General features: G+C 46.4%; 1 protein-coding gene across 1 annotated transcript in view; it reads right to left on the bottom strand.

Annotated features, from left to right (window-relative positions):
- Window positions 1-25: 25 nt before the first annotated feature.
- adamts18 (ADAM metallopeptidase with thrombospondin type 1 motif, 18) overlaps window positions 26-19,936 on the bottom strand; it is a 30,132-nt gene continuing 10,221 nt past the window's right edge. The window contains exons 4-23 of the mRNA XM_062989274.1: window positions 16,126-16,354; window positions 15,830-16,029; window positions 15,646-15,729; window positions 14,461-14,620; window positions 14,009-14,114; window positions 12,493-12,630; window positions 11,768-11,921; window positions 10,489-10,584; window positions 10,038-10,186; window positions 9,633-9,805; window positions 8,603-8,733; window positions 8,239-8,362; window positions 7,901-8,148; window positions 5,004-5,124; window positions 4,408-4,534; window positions 2,123-2,327; window positions 1,827-2,021; window positions 1,242-1,487; window positions 894-1,059; window positions 26-659 (exon numbers count right to left, since the gene is read on the bottom strand). Of these exons, the coding sequence (XP_062845344.1) occupies window positions 538-659; window positions 894-1,059; window positions 1,242-1,487; window positions 1,827-2,021; window positions 2,123-2,327; window positions 4,408-4,534; window positions 5,004-5,124; window positions 7,901-8,148; window positions 8,239-8,362; window positions 8,603-8,733; window positions 9,633-9,805; window positions 10,038-10,186; window positions 10,489-10,584; window positions 11,768-11,921; window positions 12,493-12,630; window positions 14,009-14,114; window positions 14,461-14,620; window positions 15,646-15,729; window positions 15,830-16,029; window positions 16,126-16,354 (3,174 nt within the window). The 3' untranslated portion in view covers window positions 26-537. The remainder of the gene's footprint in view (window positions 660-893; window positions 1,060-1,241; window positions 1,488-1,826; window positions 2,022-2,122; window positions 2,328-4,407; window positions 4,535-5,003; window positions 5,125-7,900; window positions 8,149-8,238; window positions 8,363-8,602; window positions 8,734-9,632; window positions 9,806-10,037; window positions 10,187-10,488; window positions 10,585-11,767; window positions 11,922-12,492; window positions 12,631-14,008; window positions 14,115-14,460; window positions 14,621-15,645; window positions 15,730-15,829; window positions 16,030-16,125; window positions 16,355-19,936) is intronic.

Here is a 19,936-nt window from a genome sequence, read left to right as displayed (position 1 = left end):
TATTATATTGTTATATCACCGAGCTTATCACCGTATCACCATACTTCACTGCACGAACAAAAAATACAGCAACAGGTCAGATTACAGACCGTCAAATCCCATCCAGCACTCACACAGCCCGATATTAATCCTAATAGAGAGCAGGAACCAGGCTCCTCAAACGTTAACGCACTATTAAACATTCCAGCTCCGTTTAGCTTAGACTGTGGTGACGAGAACCTCCGAGAAAAGCTAAAACAATAAAGAAGAATTTCTTTTAAAATTGTCCCTCTTTGAATTCCCACTTCTTTCCAGTGGTGGAGCAGAACCCCGATTCCAGTTCCAGACCTGCACATCGTCTCTCCACCATGTTTTCCTCCGGTCGAGCGTTCCACAAAAACGTCCTCGCCGTTTTGAGTTCCGGGAGCGCCTCTTTTAAAGCTCCAACACCCCCTCCCTTTCTTTCCCAAATCCAGTTTGGGTTCCTGTAGTGTCACTTTTACTCCGGTTCGGTCCGAGGCCGAGGGGGGCGCCCGTGAGAAACGGGGGGTCCTCGGGCTACGAGAGCTTGTTGGCGGAACATGACTTGCAGCACTGCTCGCCGTAGAAGCGATGGTTACAGACGCCGTGCTGCGGAACCAGCTGGCACCAGGAGAAACGATCCACGCAGGACTGCTCACCTGGACAGGTGAGGAGAAACATCATTAGAATTATGACCTGGTAAAAGTATGTGAGGTACGCTATGTGGCTCTTCTGAGAAGGCTTTGAAGTATGTCTGTGGGAATTCAGTACTATATGATTAATTAATTAAACCATTAATTTAATAATTAGAAGTAGCATCCCAATACTTTCGCCCATATAGTGTACCTGTACTTTTACGTACTGTTGCTGTTGTACGTCTTGTACGTGTTTACCTCTGAGCGTGGCTCGTGGCGCCGGGCCCGGAGGAGGGCAGAAGTTTGTGTTGCACGCTCTGGAGCTGAGGGGTCTTTGGTGCGGTGGGCATCCCGATGCAGGCCGGCCGTGCCTGAGACACTGAACTGTACGCGTCTGCACGCCTCCTCCACACGAGACTGAACACTAAACACAAACACACACACACACACACACACACAAACCAGGTGTTACTTAAGGTCGTCCCAGACCTGGCACTGGTGGGGCTTAAACCAGTGATGTACAGATTACCAGTCCAGTACCGTAACCACTTATTAATAAATTAGTCATTAAAATATTTATGAGAGAATTATGTCTGTTTATGTTACCTGCTGCCAGGGTGAGGAGTACCAGCCGAGCACCATGGCGCTGCCCGTCCTGCCCGGGCTGGGTGGAAGGACTGGTGGTTGGACTTCAGGACACCGGTCCTTGTTACAGACCTGCTGGAGGTCAGTGTGAGGCTTCCGTAGATTTCTGCACCTTCTGACAGGGACTTCGGTAAATCCTCCGTTAGAGTCTCTCTCTCCACAGCGCAGATCTCTCCTCATCACTCCTCCACCACATGAGACTGAGCACTGAGGGATCATCACATTACATTATATAACATCACATTATATAACATCACATCACATTATATAACATCACATCATATATCACTCCTCCACCACATGAGACTGAGCACTGAGGGATCATCACATTACATTATATAACATCACATCATCACATTATATAACATCACATCACATTATATAACATCACATAATATATCACTCCTCCACCACATGAGACTGAGCACTGAGGGATCATCACATTACATTATATAACATCACATCATCACATCCCTTCTCCTCCTCACTCCTCCACTCCTCCAAAATCAGACTGTACACTATATGGACGAAAGTATTGGGACGTACCTCTCCCCACGCCGTGCTGATCCACTGCAGCCTCTCGTTTTTGGGACAGCGACTGATCACACAGCTCTCCTGAGCTTTAGGTTTCAGCTGGAGCTCACACGTACCGTCGGGCAGGACCGCCGGGCCGGACATACGATCCGGACTGTGGCAGAACACGCTGCGAACCCTCACGCCACGCCCACACGTCTTAGAGCACTGCGAGCACAGAAGGGCAGAGTCAGTGGAAATGCTTTATATACACAGTGACCAGTGAGTTCATCGAGTCAAGCCTCAAGTCTCAGTTTGTGTGTACTCACCTGAGACCAGGAGCCTGTACCCCACTCTGGTGGACAGGAGTGTGTATTGCAGGGCTGTGTCTGAGCCGGGGCAGGTACAGGGCACAGCGAGGACAGCGCCAGCTCCTCCCGCTGGTACATCACCTTTCGTGAACAGTGGACGTTGCGACTTTGCTGCCCTCCTCCGCACGATGTGCTGCACACGCCCCATTTACCTACAGACCAACTGACAGAGACGCAGACAGGTCAGACCAGTCATAAATATGAAGTCAGTGCCGGCAAGGATGAGTATCATTATGGGAAGAACTGACAGAATGCACTGAAAGCCCAACTGACTAACCCAACACACTGGGATAGATATTTTAAATACCCAGGTCCACCCAGTGGCCGAATGTGGGCAGCATTGGGTTTCTCAAACCTGCACAAAACCCCGTTCATTCATCACCCTAATCTCTAATCTCACAAAACTTCAGGCTTGTCGTATCCAGGGGTCTGACTCGGCTGCCGATGAAAATGCTTTAAATAGATCTAAACCTCTTCAACTCTGAGAGAACGAAACAAAACCGTAGTTTAATTGGTTCACCAAAAACCAAAACCAGGGTGCAGGTCAAGCCCTATCAGACCAGACCGCACCACAGATCTAAGGAAGGACAAATTAGAAGGGCAAGAAGCTAAACTGCAATTTGCATCGAGGCAAGAAACTCAAGCCTTCACCCAAAAACGTCCTCGACTTTCTCAAATCTGTTCTGAAAATGTGTCGCTGGTCAGGAGGCAAATTCACCCGCCTGACGGCAAACCGCTTCTGACTCCCGGCGGTAATCCGTCTCTCTGGAACCTTCCAATAAGTCACATATTTTAAGAGGTACAATTAGACTGAAAGCATGTTTGGGCTGACAGTGACAGATGGACGCCTGCGTGCACATTCTTCCCTTCCATTCCTCTTTTGCCGGCATGACTCGAGCGCCTACCCAAAATAATGCCCTCCGGGATACTTCTCCAGCAATTTCCACTCTCAGGATGAAATCTAAGCTGCTGGTGGTCACCCAGTGGGACAGACAGTGAATTTTTAGTACACGCTGGGGAAGGCTTTGTGGTTTGGCTCCGTTTGTGCGTTTGAGAGCGCGAGGCTGAGGCTACCGAACCTCTGCAAGCTGTGCAAGTTTATATTTCTCTGTAAACTTCTGCTTTTATTGTCAACATTTATCCTGAAATTTAGGTTCAAGAGAGGTTATAAAGTTCATGAGTACAAGGAAGTCGCTCTTGTGTTGGCTCTGAGTGATAATCCCACAGTTTACATGCACTTCAGAAACCCTGATTTTTATCCAATTATAGATTAAAATTGTTAGTGTATGGTGCTGTCATGCACATTTAAATGTAATGAGACTAATAATTAATAATTAGACTTAATTGACGATGATCTCAAGCATACTTCCTACAAGGAATGAGTCTGGAATATCCTGCAGTGGATCTTCCCAGTGTCCAGATTTAAACCAGTAGAAAATCTTTGGTGGGATTCAAAGAAAGCCATCAAACATCAATGAGATGGAAGCTTCTGCAGGAGAAGATTCCACAAGAGAGGAGGCAGAAGGTCGTTAGCACTTACCAAAATCACTTAGGTGACAGGATGTTCCACCAAGTACTGATGCTTGGGGTTGAATAATAATGCACATGTTTTCTATTTCAACTCAAAATGATGTGGACTGATGCTCTTTGTTAATAAATATTATTTCTCTCTTTACTGAGATGTCCTGTTGTGGATTTCATTCTATTATGTACCATAGAACCTTTTTGGATAAGTGTGTGTGGTTGGGGGGATTGGCATCTTTGAGTCTTGGCCACCCAACAAACCGTCTGCAGTTTATGGCTCGTCCCTTCTCACACATCAGTCTGTGGTATCATGGTTTGCTTTGGAATGGATAGAATTGACAATTTTACCCATCAATCTACACTTAATCACCTATAATTATAAATACACAACATTTTAGACTTGCCCCAAAGTAAATCTAGTCTTGTTTTGAGTAGGATGATGGGTAAAATGACAATTCTATGCATTCAAAATCAAATCCACAACACAACTAAATGCGCAGGAAGTCGAAGTGCTCTGAATGCGCTGCGTGTATACTGGTCGTGTGTAGGCTGGCGCGAGGCTTAGTGTGGTGGTGTTTGTATAAGTACTGGTGGTAAATGAGGTTGTGGGTTGGCAGTGCCGGTGCAGGCTGTGTAGAACTAAAGTTGTGTTACCTTAGAAGTGAAAACAGAAGAAAAGACAACACACGATGTATTAGTACAATAATAAGGTGTCTTACTGGGCTGGGCAGGGCCGAGTGTTGCAGATTTGAGATGCCAGCACGGGTTTGGTGCGAGTGTCGCACAGTGAGGCGTTGACCTGAGAGAGTTTATCCTGTATACACACCGCTTTCACCGACACACGACCTACAAACACACACACACAAACTCTATTCTGTTATATTCTATTTTATTCTACTGATTCTGTTTAATGAGCTTTTGCTTTTAATAAACATAAGCGCTGAGCAGCTTGTGAGAACATCCACACAGACATGTGATGGAAAAGACGTAAGGAAAGACCGCAAACATTTATTTATTTGTCCATCGTGAGTTCCAAGTACTTTAGGATGTAAAATCTGGCTCAAGTTCTCAAGTGGAACCACAGAATGAAATCTGTAAGGTCAAGGACTTGTATTATCAACTGTGCGTCCTATATACTGGCAGGTGGGATATAATTGTACCTCGGTCCTTAAGTTTGACATGTCTAAAGGATCTAAAGGATTAGTGATAGTCAACAGTGGAGGTCCAGGTCCAATTCTCCCCCTCACAAAGGTGCTTTTCGAATCGAGTGACCTTTGATTTGGGCCAACACACCCGCACAGACGGGCACTCTTACCTCCCGCACACGAGGCGGAGCAGTCCGAGCGGATCACGCTCCACGTGTAGTTGTGTTTCTTTTCCTCCAGAGGAAGGGAGTACTCCCAAAACACGCCCGGGTTCTTCCCCTGCAGGAGGATCTAACACACAGAGAGGGAAAGAGATGCATGATACAAGCTCATCCTGGTCAGAGTTACGGTGGGTGTGGAGCCTTATTTATTCGTCAACTTACTTCCTTTTACACCCGTACACAACCTGAGAGCTATTCAGTTGCCTACTAGCATGGTAGGTGCACAAATCTTTACCTCGGGAACAGTTTGAGGTTCTTCCCATTCCTGTTTGACTTTGATATAACAGTCGGTGGTAGGCACTGTCTGATTCTCCTCTTCATGATGCGCCATATGTTTTCAATAGGAGATTTAAGATTTGGGCTGCAGGCAGGCCAGTCAAGCACATGCACTCTTTGCCACTTTTTATTTAAGTGCTGATTTCACTCAGCAGTCTATAATCCTAACAAGAAGATTATTATACTTCTTTAAATTAAACATACCCACTTCCCTCTGAACTCATTCTCAGCGCGCCTGAAATCTTCTGCTTTCTTTGGAGCCGCCGTGTTTATCCAAAAACTGGGGAACGTTTTTGGGGGAGAGTTTTGGATTCGTTTTATGTGAGAGCGCCACCCAGAGTTCAAACAGTTCAAGCATTTTTTTTAACTATGATTAATAGCGGGACGACTTTTAATTTTATTTCTAAAATACCACGCGAGCCGTAGTCTGGACACCCCTGCTGGTGCCTTACATTCTGGATAGTTTGTTAACCCGAGATATATAGCATATAATAAATTATTTAAACTTAATCAAGTGTTATTGGAACTGAAATGGTTTTCTAAACAGAGGTTTTCTAAACAGAGGTCAGACTCAGCAGTACTACTTTCCAGACGTGGGAAAATGCTTAAAGGAGTGTGTAGTGTGTGTGTGTGTGTGTGTGTGTGTGTGTGTGTGTGTGTGTGTGTGTGTGTGTTCCTGACGCCTAAACAGAGAATGTCCTGCTGATCAGGTGGGTGGTCCCCTAAAAACCCTGAATGACTGAGATTTGGTTCAGAAGCGCAGAGGAAGTCCACTAGACCCGAGCCGGGGTCACGCCAGACTGCCAGAGGTTGTTTCCGATAGAAAGAAAAGCATCTTTGTTCCTTTCTTTAACACACAAGCACTCAAAACTGACCATTAAAGTGCGCTACATGGACAAAAGTATTGGGACGCCCCTTCTAATTAATGAATGTATGTGTTTCAGCCACAGCAGTTTCTAACAGGTGTAATAAATCAACCGTATAAAGAAAATTAAATGCTTCAAACTAGGGAAGCTGTTCCAGCACAAAGCGAGCTCTATAAGGACACAGACCAACTCAACTCCAGTGTCCTGCACAGGGTCCCTGTTGAGTCTGGTTCCTCTCAAGGTTTCTTCCTGTAATTTTAAGGAAGTTTTTCCTTGCCACTGTCGCCCTTGGCTTGCTCAATAGAGGTTTTTTTTTGTCTGTTGGTCCTGGATCCTGTAAAGTTGCTTTGAGACAATGTCTACTGTAAAAAGCGCTATATAAATAAATTTGACTTGACTTGACTGCACAGAGCCCTGATGTCAGCCCCACTTAACAGCTCTGGTATGAAATGGACCATCAGGGCCCAATAAACGGGCACAAATTCCCACAGACTTGTGAGAAGCCTTGTCAGACGAGCGGCTATCGTTATAGCTGAAAAGATCACACAGACGTCGCTCTATTTTAGCACGCGACCAAGTGTCCGGATACTTTTGGCCGTACGGTGCGTGTAGGTTTAATTATCAGGCGCTCCGGTTTACTACGGCATGCAGGGCTCGTCCCAAACCACAGCGTGCCACATGAAGAGGCGAGAAAGCCGCTGTCACGTCGCTATAGAAGAGAACGCCGCTGCGGTGGCTTGTGGGAGAGAAGGAATGATGGAATCTGTGCAATCTTTCAATACATCTACACATAGCCAAAGGAATCCAGACATCCTCCTAATTAACGCCTGTAAAGACATAGGATCTGTAAAACAAACGGACAGAAGAGGAACTGAAGGGTGTAACCGGACCAGACGAAGCACCCAGCGAATCAGGTTCAACCTCAGAGGTGAAGCAGATCATCTGAAGACGTATCAGGACCAGCTGAAGTTCAGCGTTTGGCACGGGCGCAGGGGGCGTTTTTAAAGGTGCGAGTTGAAAACGTTCTGCGCTCAAAGGAAAAGCATTAGCTTTAGGCTGAGCTCAGGTTTATACGACTTATACAAAAACCACATCCTGTTTGGACTTGTTCTCAGCTCAGATGTTCAAGCACAGTCCATGAAAGAGAAGCTGCTTCCTAGGGCTGCTTCTCTTACAGTTTTCACTATATAGCCAAAAGTATTCGGACGCCTGGCCGTGAGTTCGTCGGGCGTCCAGATTTAAAAACAAACGATATTAAAATAGAGCGACGTCTGTGTGAACAACAGATGCTCTTTTAAAAAGGCTTCTGGAGACTTTGGAGTATGTCTGTTGGAATTTGTGCACGTTCAGTCAAAGAGCATTAGTACGGCTGGCTACTTTAAGACTCGGTCGATGTTCCGGTTCATGAGAGCTGTGTGGGGCTGAAATCAGGACACTCAAGTTTATTTAATTAAACTGAGCTTTTCTTTATGTCTTGATACAGCCATACTACAGTGCAATCAATCGGTACATTGTGGGTTTGAATCCCTAGGGACCTTGAGCAAGGCCTTTAGCTCTGCCTACTACCAGGGGCGCCGGCACTCTGACCACAGCTTCCAAACAAGCTGGGATATGGGCCAGTGGCAGCCTAGTGGGTAGAGCTTTGAGCTATCAACCGAAAGCTTGAAAGTTTAAGACAAATCAGTTGCTGGAAGGGTGACTTACTTCAAAGACGAGGGTTTGATTGGTGGGTCCCGTGGCGAACAGGCTCTCGGGCTGATGAATCGAGCGCCGGTAGGTAAAAGTAGTCCCGGCAAATTGGAATTTCCCCGGCCAGTCCACTGTCCAATCAGCAGTCAGAAAATACGAGCCCTGTTTCGGACCTCGAACGGCCAGGTAACTGCTGGAGGTTTCCATCTCCCGTACGTGGACGCTTCGAGCGCCGGCGGGAACCGTCACCACTTGGTAATAATCTGTACAGGGAGAATACAAGAGAAGAGCAGGTGAGGAGGCGGACGGTGTTACGGACAGGTAAGAGAGCGTTTGGGTAGCGTAGGTGTTACCGTTAACAGGGTGCTGTGAGGAGTACTGGCCGCTGTACACTGTGCAGGTGGAGTTATCACCTAAACACACGCCACACGCATCCAGAGCAGCGCTGGAACCCAAAACGTGATCACATCCCACTGACTACAGACAGAGAAAAAAAAATCAGACCTCTTAAGACCCTGTGGTCACATATGGGGACATTACATTTTGACCTTGTTACACCTTATACCTTGTTTTGCTTAACTGTTGACCTGTTGTCCCCATTAGTGGACACTTTTGTCTGCCATCTAGTGGTAGCAAAAGTACTAGTCGATCAATAAGTAATTTGGTAGTGCTGAGGCCTGTGATTCACATAGATGGTGTAAGGATGTGAAACCGTACCTGACATATCCCGTCGATACACACGTCCGGTGTGTGATCGGAGCACGACGTCCCATCCTTCACCTTGCTGGACATGGCGAAAAAGAAATCGAAATCCTCGGCGATGCAGTACAGCTTGCAAAGATCCTCATCTGGAGAAGGAAGGGACAAGAGGAAGGGCGATGAGGCTTAGTTACGGACTAGTTATGTCCTTTTGCCTTCGAAATTTGGCCAGCAGAGGGGGCATGGAGGCGCAGATGATCAACCTGTCGGTCTGGTTCGGCTTTCTGTTGGCATGCATTTACTTTTAGGTCCTTCAAGGATCTCAGTCGTGGCCCCAGAGACGGCGTGACGACCCTTCTCTGGAGCAGTCCCACGTTACGGAACCACGCCGCCACGCGTTCTCCAGTCTTATTAGGAATTATAGGGGAAGACTCAGAGACTCTAAACTGTTATCTTAGCCAAGAGAGGCAGTATATAAAATAATATTAAGATTTTATACTGTAGGTTTGAGTCCTGGACAGAATAACATGGCAGCCTGCAGTACGTCTGCTTATAAAAATCCTGGATCTGAACGTGGTGGAACTAAGTGTGTAGTGAGTGAAACGCTCTAACCTGTCGCTCGGCGGAAATGTACGTTTCATAAACCACCATGTACCAAACTCTCCTACTGTTAACAGATCAGCCGCAGAGAGGAAACAGGCCGTCATGGGCGGGTGAACCACTGGAATGTGATTTATTTGGAAGAGGATAAAAGAGGCGACGAAACCAGAAGTGTAAAAACTCGACACATCACAACACTACAGGAGAGCTGTCCTGTGGAAGAGTTTAGCACTATATAGTCAAAAGTATTGGGACACCCCTTTTAATTACTGAATTCTTGTGATTTATTGAATTGAGGCTTTCGTGCAATGTTCACCTAAAACAGTGCTCAGCCATAGAAATAATAGGCACAAATCCCCACAGACCTACATGAGAAGATCACACAGACATGCTCAGGTGCCCAGATACATTTGGCCCGATAGGTTTCTTCCTGTCGCTCTTGCCATACCTTCGACTTTGGTGTAGGGTTTCCACTTATAGTACCAGCCTCGGAACGGCCTGCTGTTGTACTCGGCACACTGCTCAGCTCGGAAATCCATGGCGTCTCGCTGGCATGGCCCGGTGTTACACAGCTGGTACAGTCGACTCGAACCCTGGCAGAATCTTCCACTGTGCTGCGGCCTTCCAAAAAAAACAGAGTATGTTTAGGACTACGTCTAGATCTGTACGCTCTATAAACACCCTGTTATACATACATACAGATCAAGGGGACAGGGGGCCCGGTTTCCCAGGAATAGCCAATCATGTCTGTATGTCTGTACGTAGACACCGACTGACCGACTTTTTCATGGTAAAATATAATTACGTAGCAGTATTTAACAACGTATACGTATATGTGTGTGTGTGACTGTACCTGGGACTGTTACAGGATCGTTCACGGTACATGACCCCGCCTCCACAGCTTCTCGAACAGTCGGACCAATCAGACCAGCTCGACCACTGACCGTGAACAGCCAGCGGCCCGTGATCCCCGAACTTCACGCACTGACCCTTCCGACACCACTGAACCATGGGAGAGACAAAAATTAAAACATTAATGCAATGCAGTCCCACAGGTTGACCTTAACAACCTAGAATCACATGATACATTATGTGGCCAAAAGTATTCGGACGCCTGACCGTGAGCTTGTTGGACACCCAATTCAAAAACAGAGAAAATAGAGCCTTTTGAGAAGGCTTCTCACGAGACTTTGAAGTATGTCTGTGGGAATTTCTGCCCAAACAGATCATAATGCTGTGCTTTGTGTACTGGGATACGGTCATGCTGGAAAGGGCCTACCTTAAACTGTCGCCTACTCACTCACCATGTCTGGCCCACACTTTGTACCCTCGGCGGCTGGCATGAACTTGGTCTCACATCGATGTCCTGACCTGTGGCACCACAGTGACTTGCAGATGTCCTGGACACAGCAAACACACAAACACTCAATATAGGAACAAAAGTATTTGGACACCCCTTCTAATGAATACATTTATGTATTGAATTCATGTGTTTTGACTGCAACAGCTGCTAACAGGTTTAATAAATAACTTATATAAAGTTTTTCAACTCGGTTCAGGTCATTTTCACACTTGATTCATTGTTAAATAATCTGGGATTGATTCTGAGTTTAAGGTTTGGCTATGGGGGTGGGGGGGGGGTGGGGGGGGTTCTTTAAACAAAGCTAACTGTAACAATTCCGAACGTTATACACCAGTTAGATGGCGTCACATAAATTTGCTATTAACAAAAACCAAGTTACCTCAACTAAAAGGCCAGTCAAAGGTAAACAAAGCATTCACGTTCTTCCCACAATTCAGTAGGAGGAACAGAAGAACAACAAAATCTGGTAACCCGCAAAAGAGCCAACCAGCGATGAACCTGAACCTCATGAATCGTCTCTTTCTACGGTGGGTTCTAGCACCGCTAATTACTCCCAGACTGGAACGTGATGAGGACACTCAAAAACACTGGCCGTTATCAAGCACAACCCCGCTAAATTAAGATGTACAGCCGCCTTCCTGGGAAGTTCACGTCCAAAACCCGCCACACAAAGAGCGTGAAAGGAAGAGGCTGGAGCGCAGGAGCTAATCCTGCAAAATAACCCTGCAGATTCTCTTCCCAAGCTCAAGTCTTTCTCAAGCGCTCAGTGCTGAAGCACTCGACATTTACATATCAATACGTGAATCAGACGCTGCGGTCATGACGGATGCCAAGAGGATGCTCGGCTGGACCGCTACGTGGGAGCTACTTCGGGATTTTGCTTCCAAGTCTTGTCGATGCTAGCAAGATTAAATAACTAAGTTATAGTTTGGGTAGATATTTCAGTCACTCCTACAATACCCAGCACAGCGACCTTAACGGTTGAACGTAAACCAAGAACATCCAGCGACGGTTCCAAATATGAAAATACCCATCCATGTTTTGCCCCCCCTTCCTGCGTCCACAGAATTGGCTGTTAGTTTTCCAAACTCAGTTACCCGAGTCGTGTTTTTAGCTGCTTTACTTCATCATCTTGGACATTTTGACTAACCGATTGCTAACTGAATTGCCGTAGGATTGCTCGTGATGAATAATTAGAACCTGACATGAAAAAGTGTTACCTTGACAAACTCCAGCCTGCAGGTCTTGGCCTTGAAGCCGAACTGCCACTTGCACTGCGTGTCGGCATCGTAGATCTGACCGGGTAGCTGCTCCGGGTATTTGTACTGACCAATTAGCTTCGGCTCATCCACCAAACACGAGGCCTGAGTCGTGCTACACACACACACAAAGAAAACATCATAAGAAACACACAACCCTTGACATCACTTTTAATCAGTGAATTCTGCATTTCAGCTTCATTAAACACTACCAGCCAAAGTTAGGAGACTGTTATAGCAGCAAAAAGGGAACCAGCTTCATATTAACGCTCAGATGTATGGACAGGATGTTCACGTATAGGGCGTCCCAAGACTTTTGACCATCATACTGCACAAAACAAATGCAGACATTCATTCATTCATTGTTTGTTTTAGCACTGCTTTATCCTGGTCAGGGTCGCAGTGGGTCTGATTCATTGGGCGAAAGGTAGGAAACACCCTGGACAGGTCACCAGTCCATCACAAGGCACACACACACACACACACACACACACATTTAGGGCAATTTTTAATAGATCCAATTGACCTGACTGCAGGACCTTGGAATTGTAGGAGGAAACCCGGACACAGGGAGAACATGCAAACTCCACACAGAAAGGACCCTGGGGAATCGAACCCAGCCCCTTCTTGCTTACAAACTGGAAAACCTGGAAGATTCAGAAGTGAAAAGGTTCTGGATGGGTTACCCCAGGAAGCGGTTGAGGTACTGACGACTGCAGGCCGACCAGGAAAACACACCGTTGTTCCCCGCCAGGGTCGGAGACATGATGTTCCCCTCCGCCTTTCTGCAGGGGTTCCCTTCTCCATCGTGGATCATTCCAAAACTGAGGATGGACAACAGATGAGATAGATGAGAATGAATAAAAATAACAGGGTAGTCACAGATCCTGCCCAAAAACGCAGCACCTACGGCCTCGCAGACACACGGCTGACCAGGAACATGAAACGAGACCTACTGTTCAGTACACCATGCAGCCAAAAGTATTTGGACACCTGACCTTAAGATTGTTGGACGTCCCATTTCAAACCTCGCCTCATCCCTTGACCCCATTTTTTCAGCTAGAACAGCAGCCGCTCATGCCTGTGTGTGGGAATTTGTGCCCTTTCAGTCAAAAGATAACAGCATTTCTCAGTCGGTGTTCCGGTTCATTCCAGAGCTGTTCAGTAGGGCTGAGTTCAGGGCTCTCAGTTTCTTTACTCACTCACTTTGTTAACCGCTTATCCAATCAGGGTTACGGAAGGGTGCTGGAACCTATCTCAGCTTTTCAATGGGCGCAAGGCACACACACACACACATACACACACACTCACCTATAGGGAAATTCAGTGTCTCCAATAAACCTGACTGCATGTTTTTGGACTGTGGGAGGAAACCCACACAGACACGAGGAGAACATGCAAACTCCACACAGAAGGGACCCGGACCGCCCCGTCTGGGGATCGAATCGCTACCCACCTAGCCACCCTGCCACTGGAGTTTCTTTAATGTCTTTATAGAGCTTGCTTTGTGCTGGAACAGGAAAGGGCCTTCCCTAAACTGCTGGACACCTGTTGTGGCTGAAATAAAAGATAAATGCATAAATAAAAAAATTAAAAGGGGCGTCCCGATACTTTTGTCCATGCGGTGTATCACTCATGCTGAATAAGTAATTGTATAACCTGTTAGTAATGGATACACCTGAATCAAAGCCGTGCAGCCTCTGTTTATATAAGATCTCACGTTGCACCCACATGAATGAAAAAGTTCTTTTTCACCCAGAAACAAACCCGACACCCTCTCACGAGCGCCCATCTGTATCGAAGAGATTAAACCGTCAACGCCGACGTCCACGCCTTCAGAGCCTAACAGTTTACACCGAGCTTGTGCCAACCAGATGAAGAAAGGAAAGAGAGGAGGAAAAAAACGCTCAGGATCTGTAATCTCCTGTCATCCACACAATTCGTTTTATGTAGGGGGAAACGCCCAAACACAAACAGAAGTGGGACGCCTACGGCGCTGCGTGTGGTTCGGCGCTGTGGTATGTAAATGATGAGCTCACGACGGATGTTTCAATATCGTGCGCCGTACTGTCAGTTCGAGCCTCACCAAGTTGCTATGAAAATAGGCGTCTGTGGCAGGGGTCACCAGAGTGCACAGGGAATGGGCTGCGTTAAAATTGGCTGCATTAAAACGTGTGTTGGTTAAAAGATATGAGTACGCACTTGTGGCCAGACTCGTGAGCGATGGTGAAGGCGAGGCCCAGTCCCGTGTCTTCGTTTATAGTGCAGCTTCGATATTTACTGCACATCCCGCTGATGGGGGCAAAACCTTCAAGACAAAACAGAAGGAGTAACAGGACCGCACCCAAAACACAACCCAAAATCAATCATACACATACACTACAAGGCCAAAAGTATTCGGACACCTGATTATGAGCTTGTTGGAGCTTCTCTCAAGACTTTGAGAGTTGTGTGTCTGTGGGAATTTGTCCCAATCAATCTAAAGAGCACTGGGCACTGATATTGATGCTCCAATTCACTCCAGAGCTAAGGTCAGGACTCTGGAGCTTTTCTTCACGTCTTTATAGAGCTCGCTTTGTGCTGGAATAGGGGCGTCCCAATACTTTTGTCCATACCGTGCACTTAAACAACACTGGATCCAGGAGCACACTTACCCAGCGTATCGCACGGCTCGTTCTTCCACGAGCAGATGTCCAGTCCGGTGAGCAGAACGGCGTGATCGTGTCGTTTACCGTTCTTACCCATCAGCCCCGACTGCCACTGACAGAAACTGTTCAGAGACTGATCCGCATGGTGACTGATGGAGAGACCCAGCTAAACGTGAGCGAGTGAGAGAGAGAGTGAGAGAAGATCAGGAGATTATGCGATGATTACAGAGAACCAGAGGAGAAACTACAGAGGAATCTTAAAGCCTCTTCTGTTTTGCTTTTGCATCAATGATTCATAGATGAGATGTAAGTACGTCCATAAAAAACCAGAGGTGGGTGCAAGTCACTGGGCAAAAAGAAGGAAACACACCAGACTCGTTGCCAATCCATCACAGGGCAAACACACACACTCACACACACTTAGAACAATTTTGTATCTCCAATCAACCTGAGTGCACGTCTTTGGACTGTGGGAGGAAACCGGAGCTCCCAGAGGAAACCCACACAGACAGGACCCAGATTGCTCCACCTGGGAATTGAACCCAGGACCTTCCTGCTGTGAGGCGACAGTGCTACCCACCGAGCCAATGTGCTGCCCACAATACTGCACACACTATATGTAAATTTGGATTGGTCAGTTTGATTGGGAACCGTTTTTTAAGCCGGATGCCCTTCCTGATGCAACCCTCCTATTTATCCAGGTTTGGGACGGGCACTAAGGGTGCCCTGATGTGTCCGCACAATGCCTGGGTTTATGCAGCGCCACGCGCCTCCTGTTTTTGCAGTCCACGTGATCCCCGCTATGCTCAGCCCAAAGCCCAAAGAAATAAGAGATAAGAGGATAAGAAGATCGTGTGGAACCACCTGTATGGTGCTGGTTACGTATCCGAACCAGATATTTTACTAATTAATCTATAAATGCTTACCACAATTTCTTAAAATTGCATTTTTCACTTTGAAGATGAGGGTATAATGTGTAAATTTAGAATAAAAAAAGTTTGTTTATTTTTATTTTCATGGTTTAATGATGACAATGATTTTCTAGGCACTGAATTCACCCCCTTCAGTCCATAAATCAATGAAAAGACCACCATAGGAGCATTAACTGAGCACTGTTACTACATACCTGACCCGGTGGCTAATAGGATTATATACATATAATCACTAAAAACTAATAAAACAACATCTTACTGGATCATGCTCTAAGAGGAGCAGGCTGACGACCACGATGTTGATGTCGGTTCCGATGGTGCCATCTTTAAACAAACTGGAGACCTAAAACATGAAACAGGTCACATGACATCTTCAGTATTATTCTGAGCTTTACGATTGGCGGGTAATACTGAGAATGTAGTGTAGTGTAACGATTAATTACCATGTTCATTATGGTGAGGATGTAGGTGGTGACGTTCTCCCTGCCGTGTTTCTCCACCATCTTCCTGTCCGCCACCACCAGAGTCTCCACGTTCAGAGCGCCCACGTTGTTGGACGGGATCGGGGAACGCTTCGTCCGGCCTGGCGTCTCGAACTCGTCGGGCATGATGAAGCGATCCTCGGCGGGGGGCTTGGGGGCATCTGTGGCAAAACAGAAACATGAAAATTATGCAAACGGAACCAAAAACAGAAAACTACGACGTGAGGGTGAGAAAACAGGAACGGGTCCTTACATACATTGCTTGCGGCGTCCACAGAAGTGCTGCTTCCGGTGATGACCGTGGTGATACGAGTGATGCCCGTCTGACCCGTGCGATCCGTCTCCGTGGACCCGGCGCTCGGCCGAGCGTTTGTAAATAACGTGCGGGTGGTGTCCGGCGGGGGCGCTGATGTTGTGCTCCACGGCCAAATGCCGGGGCAGAGGGGTGATGAAGAACTCCTCGTCCGACATCCGGATTAGACCCGACTGTGAGGGGCGGAGAGGAAAAATATAGGTCAGGCCTGACCGGTGGACAAAAAAATCCAGTTCAGACATGACTGGACATCACAGAGGCGTAAAAATAGAGATCAGACATCAATGTAGGGCGCACGAAGATCAAAGAGATGAAAATCCCCCATTTACTGCACGGCAAGTGATGCAAGATTCCGTTCATTCCTCACATAACTGACTAACAAAGCAGCTCATCCGCTGAAAAACTAGCAAACGAAACGCGTAAAGCGGAATCTGACCGACTCGGTGAGGCGAGGAAGATCAGTGAGCATAAAGAGCAGCTGTGCAGGACTCTCAGTTTGGGGTACAGGACACGGACTCTGACTTGGACTTCAAACTTTTATTAAATAACGTCACTCAGAGTAAGTTAATACAATCTGATGGACTTTAATAAGGTCTCATTCTGACTTGACTCTGACATCCGAGATTCAAGTTGAACTTGTCTGCCTTTACACCAAACTTGAGTTTAGTATCTCTGCCCTGACCCTTGCCTTGTATTTAGGACCTCCGCCTTAATACTTGCCTTAAATTTAGGATCTGTGCCTTGACCCTGCACTTGTATTTAGGATCTCTGCCTTAAATTTAGAATCTCCACCTTCAATTCATGACCTTTGCCTCAACCCTTGCCTTAAATTTAAGATCTCCGCCTTGATGCTTGCTTTAAATTTAAAATCTCTGCTTTGACCCTAACCTTAAATTTAGGATCTCTGTCTTGACCCTTGCTTTGAATTAGGATCACTGCCTTAATACTTCCTTTAATTTAGGATCGCCGCCTTGACACTGGCCTTGTATTTAAAATCTCTGCCTTGACACTGACCTAGAATTTGACCTGGTTTTACAATCTCTGCCCTAAGATTTTCAGATGGGTAACTAGAACACCTACATGAGGACCAGAAAAACCAACCACACTTGGTGTGGTAGTACTTGGTGTAAAATGAACTTAATTTCCTCTCCACGGGCCCAGCATGCATCAGCTCACATAGATTTGGGTTAGACAGATAGTTTATAACTTCCACAGACTATGTCTCATATCACCACCCATCAAAGAGCCTCAAATCTCCAACTCACCGCCCACTACAATCACAAACCGTGTCGACGGCTTCACACTGCGGTAAAACCTCGGTGGAGCAGAGCAACGATGGACCGTTTTATTAAAGCTAAATCAATAAATCAAGACGGATGTATTTGTCATCACACATTTCCATATAAGCGAGCACATGTTCCGTCTCATTAATAAAAGCTGTCAGCAAACGCGCTCGTCTGGTCAAAAGAAAGTCGAGTGGACAGTCACCAAAACGTAGCTTCGATCCATCTCAAAAAGACCCGAATCAATGCTACGCCCAGCTTAAGAAGCCCCTTCATCCCAAGCGCCCCGAAACCTCGGCTGATCCTTTACATTTCATCTGACTGTGGAATGCTGCTTAATCTTTTGGCCCCCCACTTAAATTCTTCCTGAATAGCCAAGAGTCCGTGCACTTGTGTACATGAATAAACCGTCCAGGTCCTCAAGTTGAGTCTAATTTTATTCCCATAAAGAGATCATTTATGGTGTATTTGGATATAAGGGCACCAAAATGACACGAGCTTGGAGGTGCGAAACAGTTAAACAAAAAAATCATTACAGAGCGGCGGATCACTGAGGCCGAATTCCCTCGCCCTCGCTGTCCTGCCCCTTTACCCCCGGGGTAATGAACTTGGCCCGGCACTTCTGAAAATCCCGTCAAAACGTGGCACCCCAATCAGTTTCGGCTGGATGAGAGAAGCGACCTCGTATTGCATGAATGGGCGCCGAGTTATTTTATCTCGACCCCAAATACCATTTAAAAGCAGCTGTGATTTGTTCACACTTCACACAAGGGCTTATTGTTGCCACGCTGCGCTTCCTTATCTGTTCAAGTCCCAGTTTGGTCGTTCTTCTCCTACCCCTCTCATAAGGGGGACATTTCTGTCTGCAAAACTCCCGCTCACTGGATGTTTTTTTTATTTTGCACCGTTCATGCTTTTCTGCTCATCAAGGTCGGGCAATAACAAATGTCACATGTCACATGTTTGTATGTGATATACACACATTTACAGACACACACATATACGCACAGAACACACACAGATACACATATACAAATACACACACAGAGACACACATAGTAACACAGACACAAGGAGACACATATACAGACACACGTATACATACAGATACACACAGACACACACACAGTAATACACACACGTATAACACAAACACACTTAGACACACACACACAAACAGACACATACACAGTCACACAGAGACACACACAGATACACATACACACACACAGACAGACAAACACATCTACACACACACAGAACACACAGAGACACAGAGACACACACACACACACACACACACACACACACACACACACACACACACACAGCTACAAGCGGACCGTGGGAGAGACGCTGTATAATTTTCTCATTTTAAATAACAGGCTCGACTTCGGCTTTTGATGATAAACACACAGAATCTTCCTATTATTAGGAATTGAAATTACAGCGTGTAGTTTTACGTGTAACTTCTGAACCGCTCACCCCGTATCCCGAACACATCCACACAGCTAACGGGACACGACCTGATCCACGCCGGCTCGTTTCAGGGTTTTCTGAAGCGCCGCCTCGGCCGCCGTTTCCTTTTCTGTCCTTTACAGAAGCTGGTTTTAGTTTCCAGCTGCGTTTCCCAGAGCAGCATCTGCAAAATAATGACGGGTTCTGATGCTAAACGCCGCTCTGCTCCACTTTCTGTGAAGATAAGCACTCGTACGCATTTCTAAGACATACCCTAGTCTCATCGCATATTCGGTTTGTGAAGGCGCCTCGGATTGATAACTGGGGGAACGGATTCTAGCCACCCCGAATTTCGTTGTACCTCCTGTTCTGTGTCTGGAAACACGAGTCACATGGCACAAGAATCACTGCTATACTGAACCGCTTCTTTTCACCTGCCTAATGTGGTAACATAGAGAGCAGCATCGCGTACGGAGAGTCACAAACTGACCTTCATATCAATTCTAAAGTTCATATTTTATTATTCTCCTTTTTTTCCTTTCTTTCCTAATCGAGTCATATCCAAATTCCCAGCTGTAGCTCTGAAGCTCTACCTCTGCAAGCCGACATCCCATCCAACACGTGCTGTACTCAACCGCTTCTTTTCACCCACCAAATGTGGTAATACAGAGAGCAGTATCATGTATGGAGAGTCACAAACCACAAACAGATCTTAATGGCCAAAAGTATCCGGACACGTGTTATTAGGAAATCCAGACGTCGCGGTCGTCCTTCTGTTAAAGCCCTCGGTAGGTCACAATATGTACTGAACACCACTACCAGGATTCTCACCAACTCTGACCACATCACTCCTATTCTTCAGAGTCTTCGCTGCTCACATAAAGCATTTCATACTCAGTACATTCATTTTAATTTATTTAATTAGGAAAATTAGTAAAGGACATGGGCTGCTCCATTTGGGAATCAAACCCAGGACCTCTCGCTGTTTGGCCCTCATACTCAGTACAAGGTTTA

The sequence above is a fragment of the Trichomycterus rosablanca genome, chromosome 27, assembly GCF_030014385.1.
Source record: "Trichomycterus rosablanca isolate fTriRos1 chromosome 27, fTriRos1.hap1, whole genome shotgun sequence".
NCBI lineage: Eukaryota > Metazoa > Chordata > Actinopteri > Siluriformes > Trichomycteridae > Trichomycterus > Trichomycterus rosablanca.
Note: the sequence above shows the minus strand (reverse complement) of the source record. Positions and strands in the feature narration are given on the sequence as shown.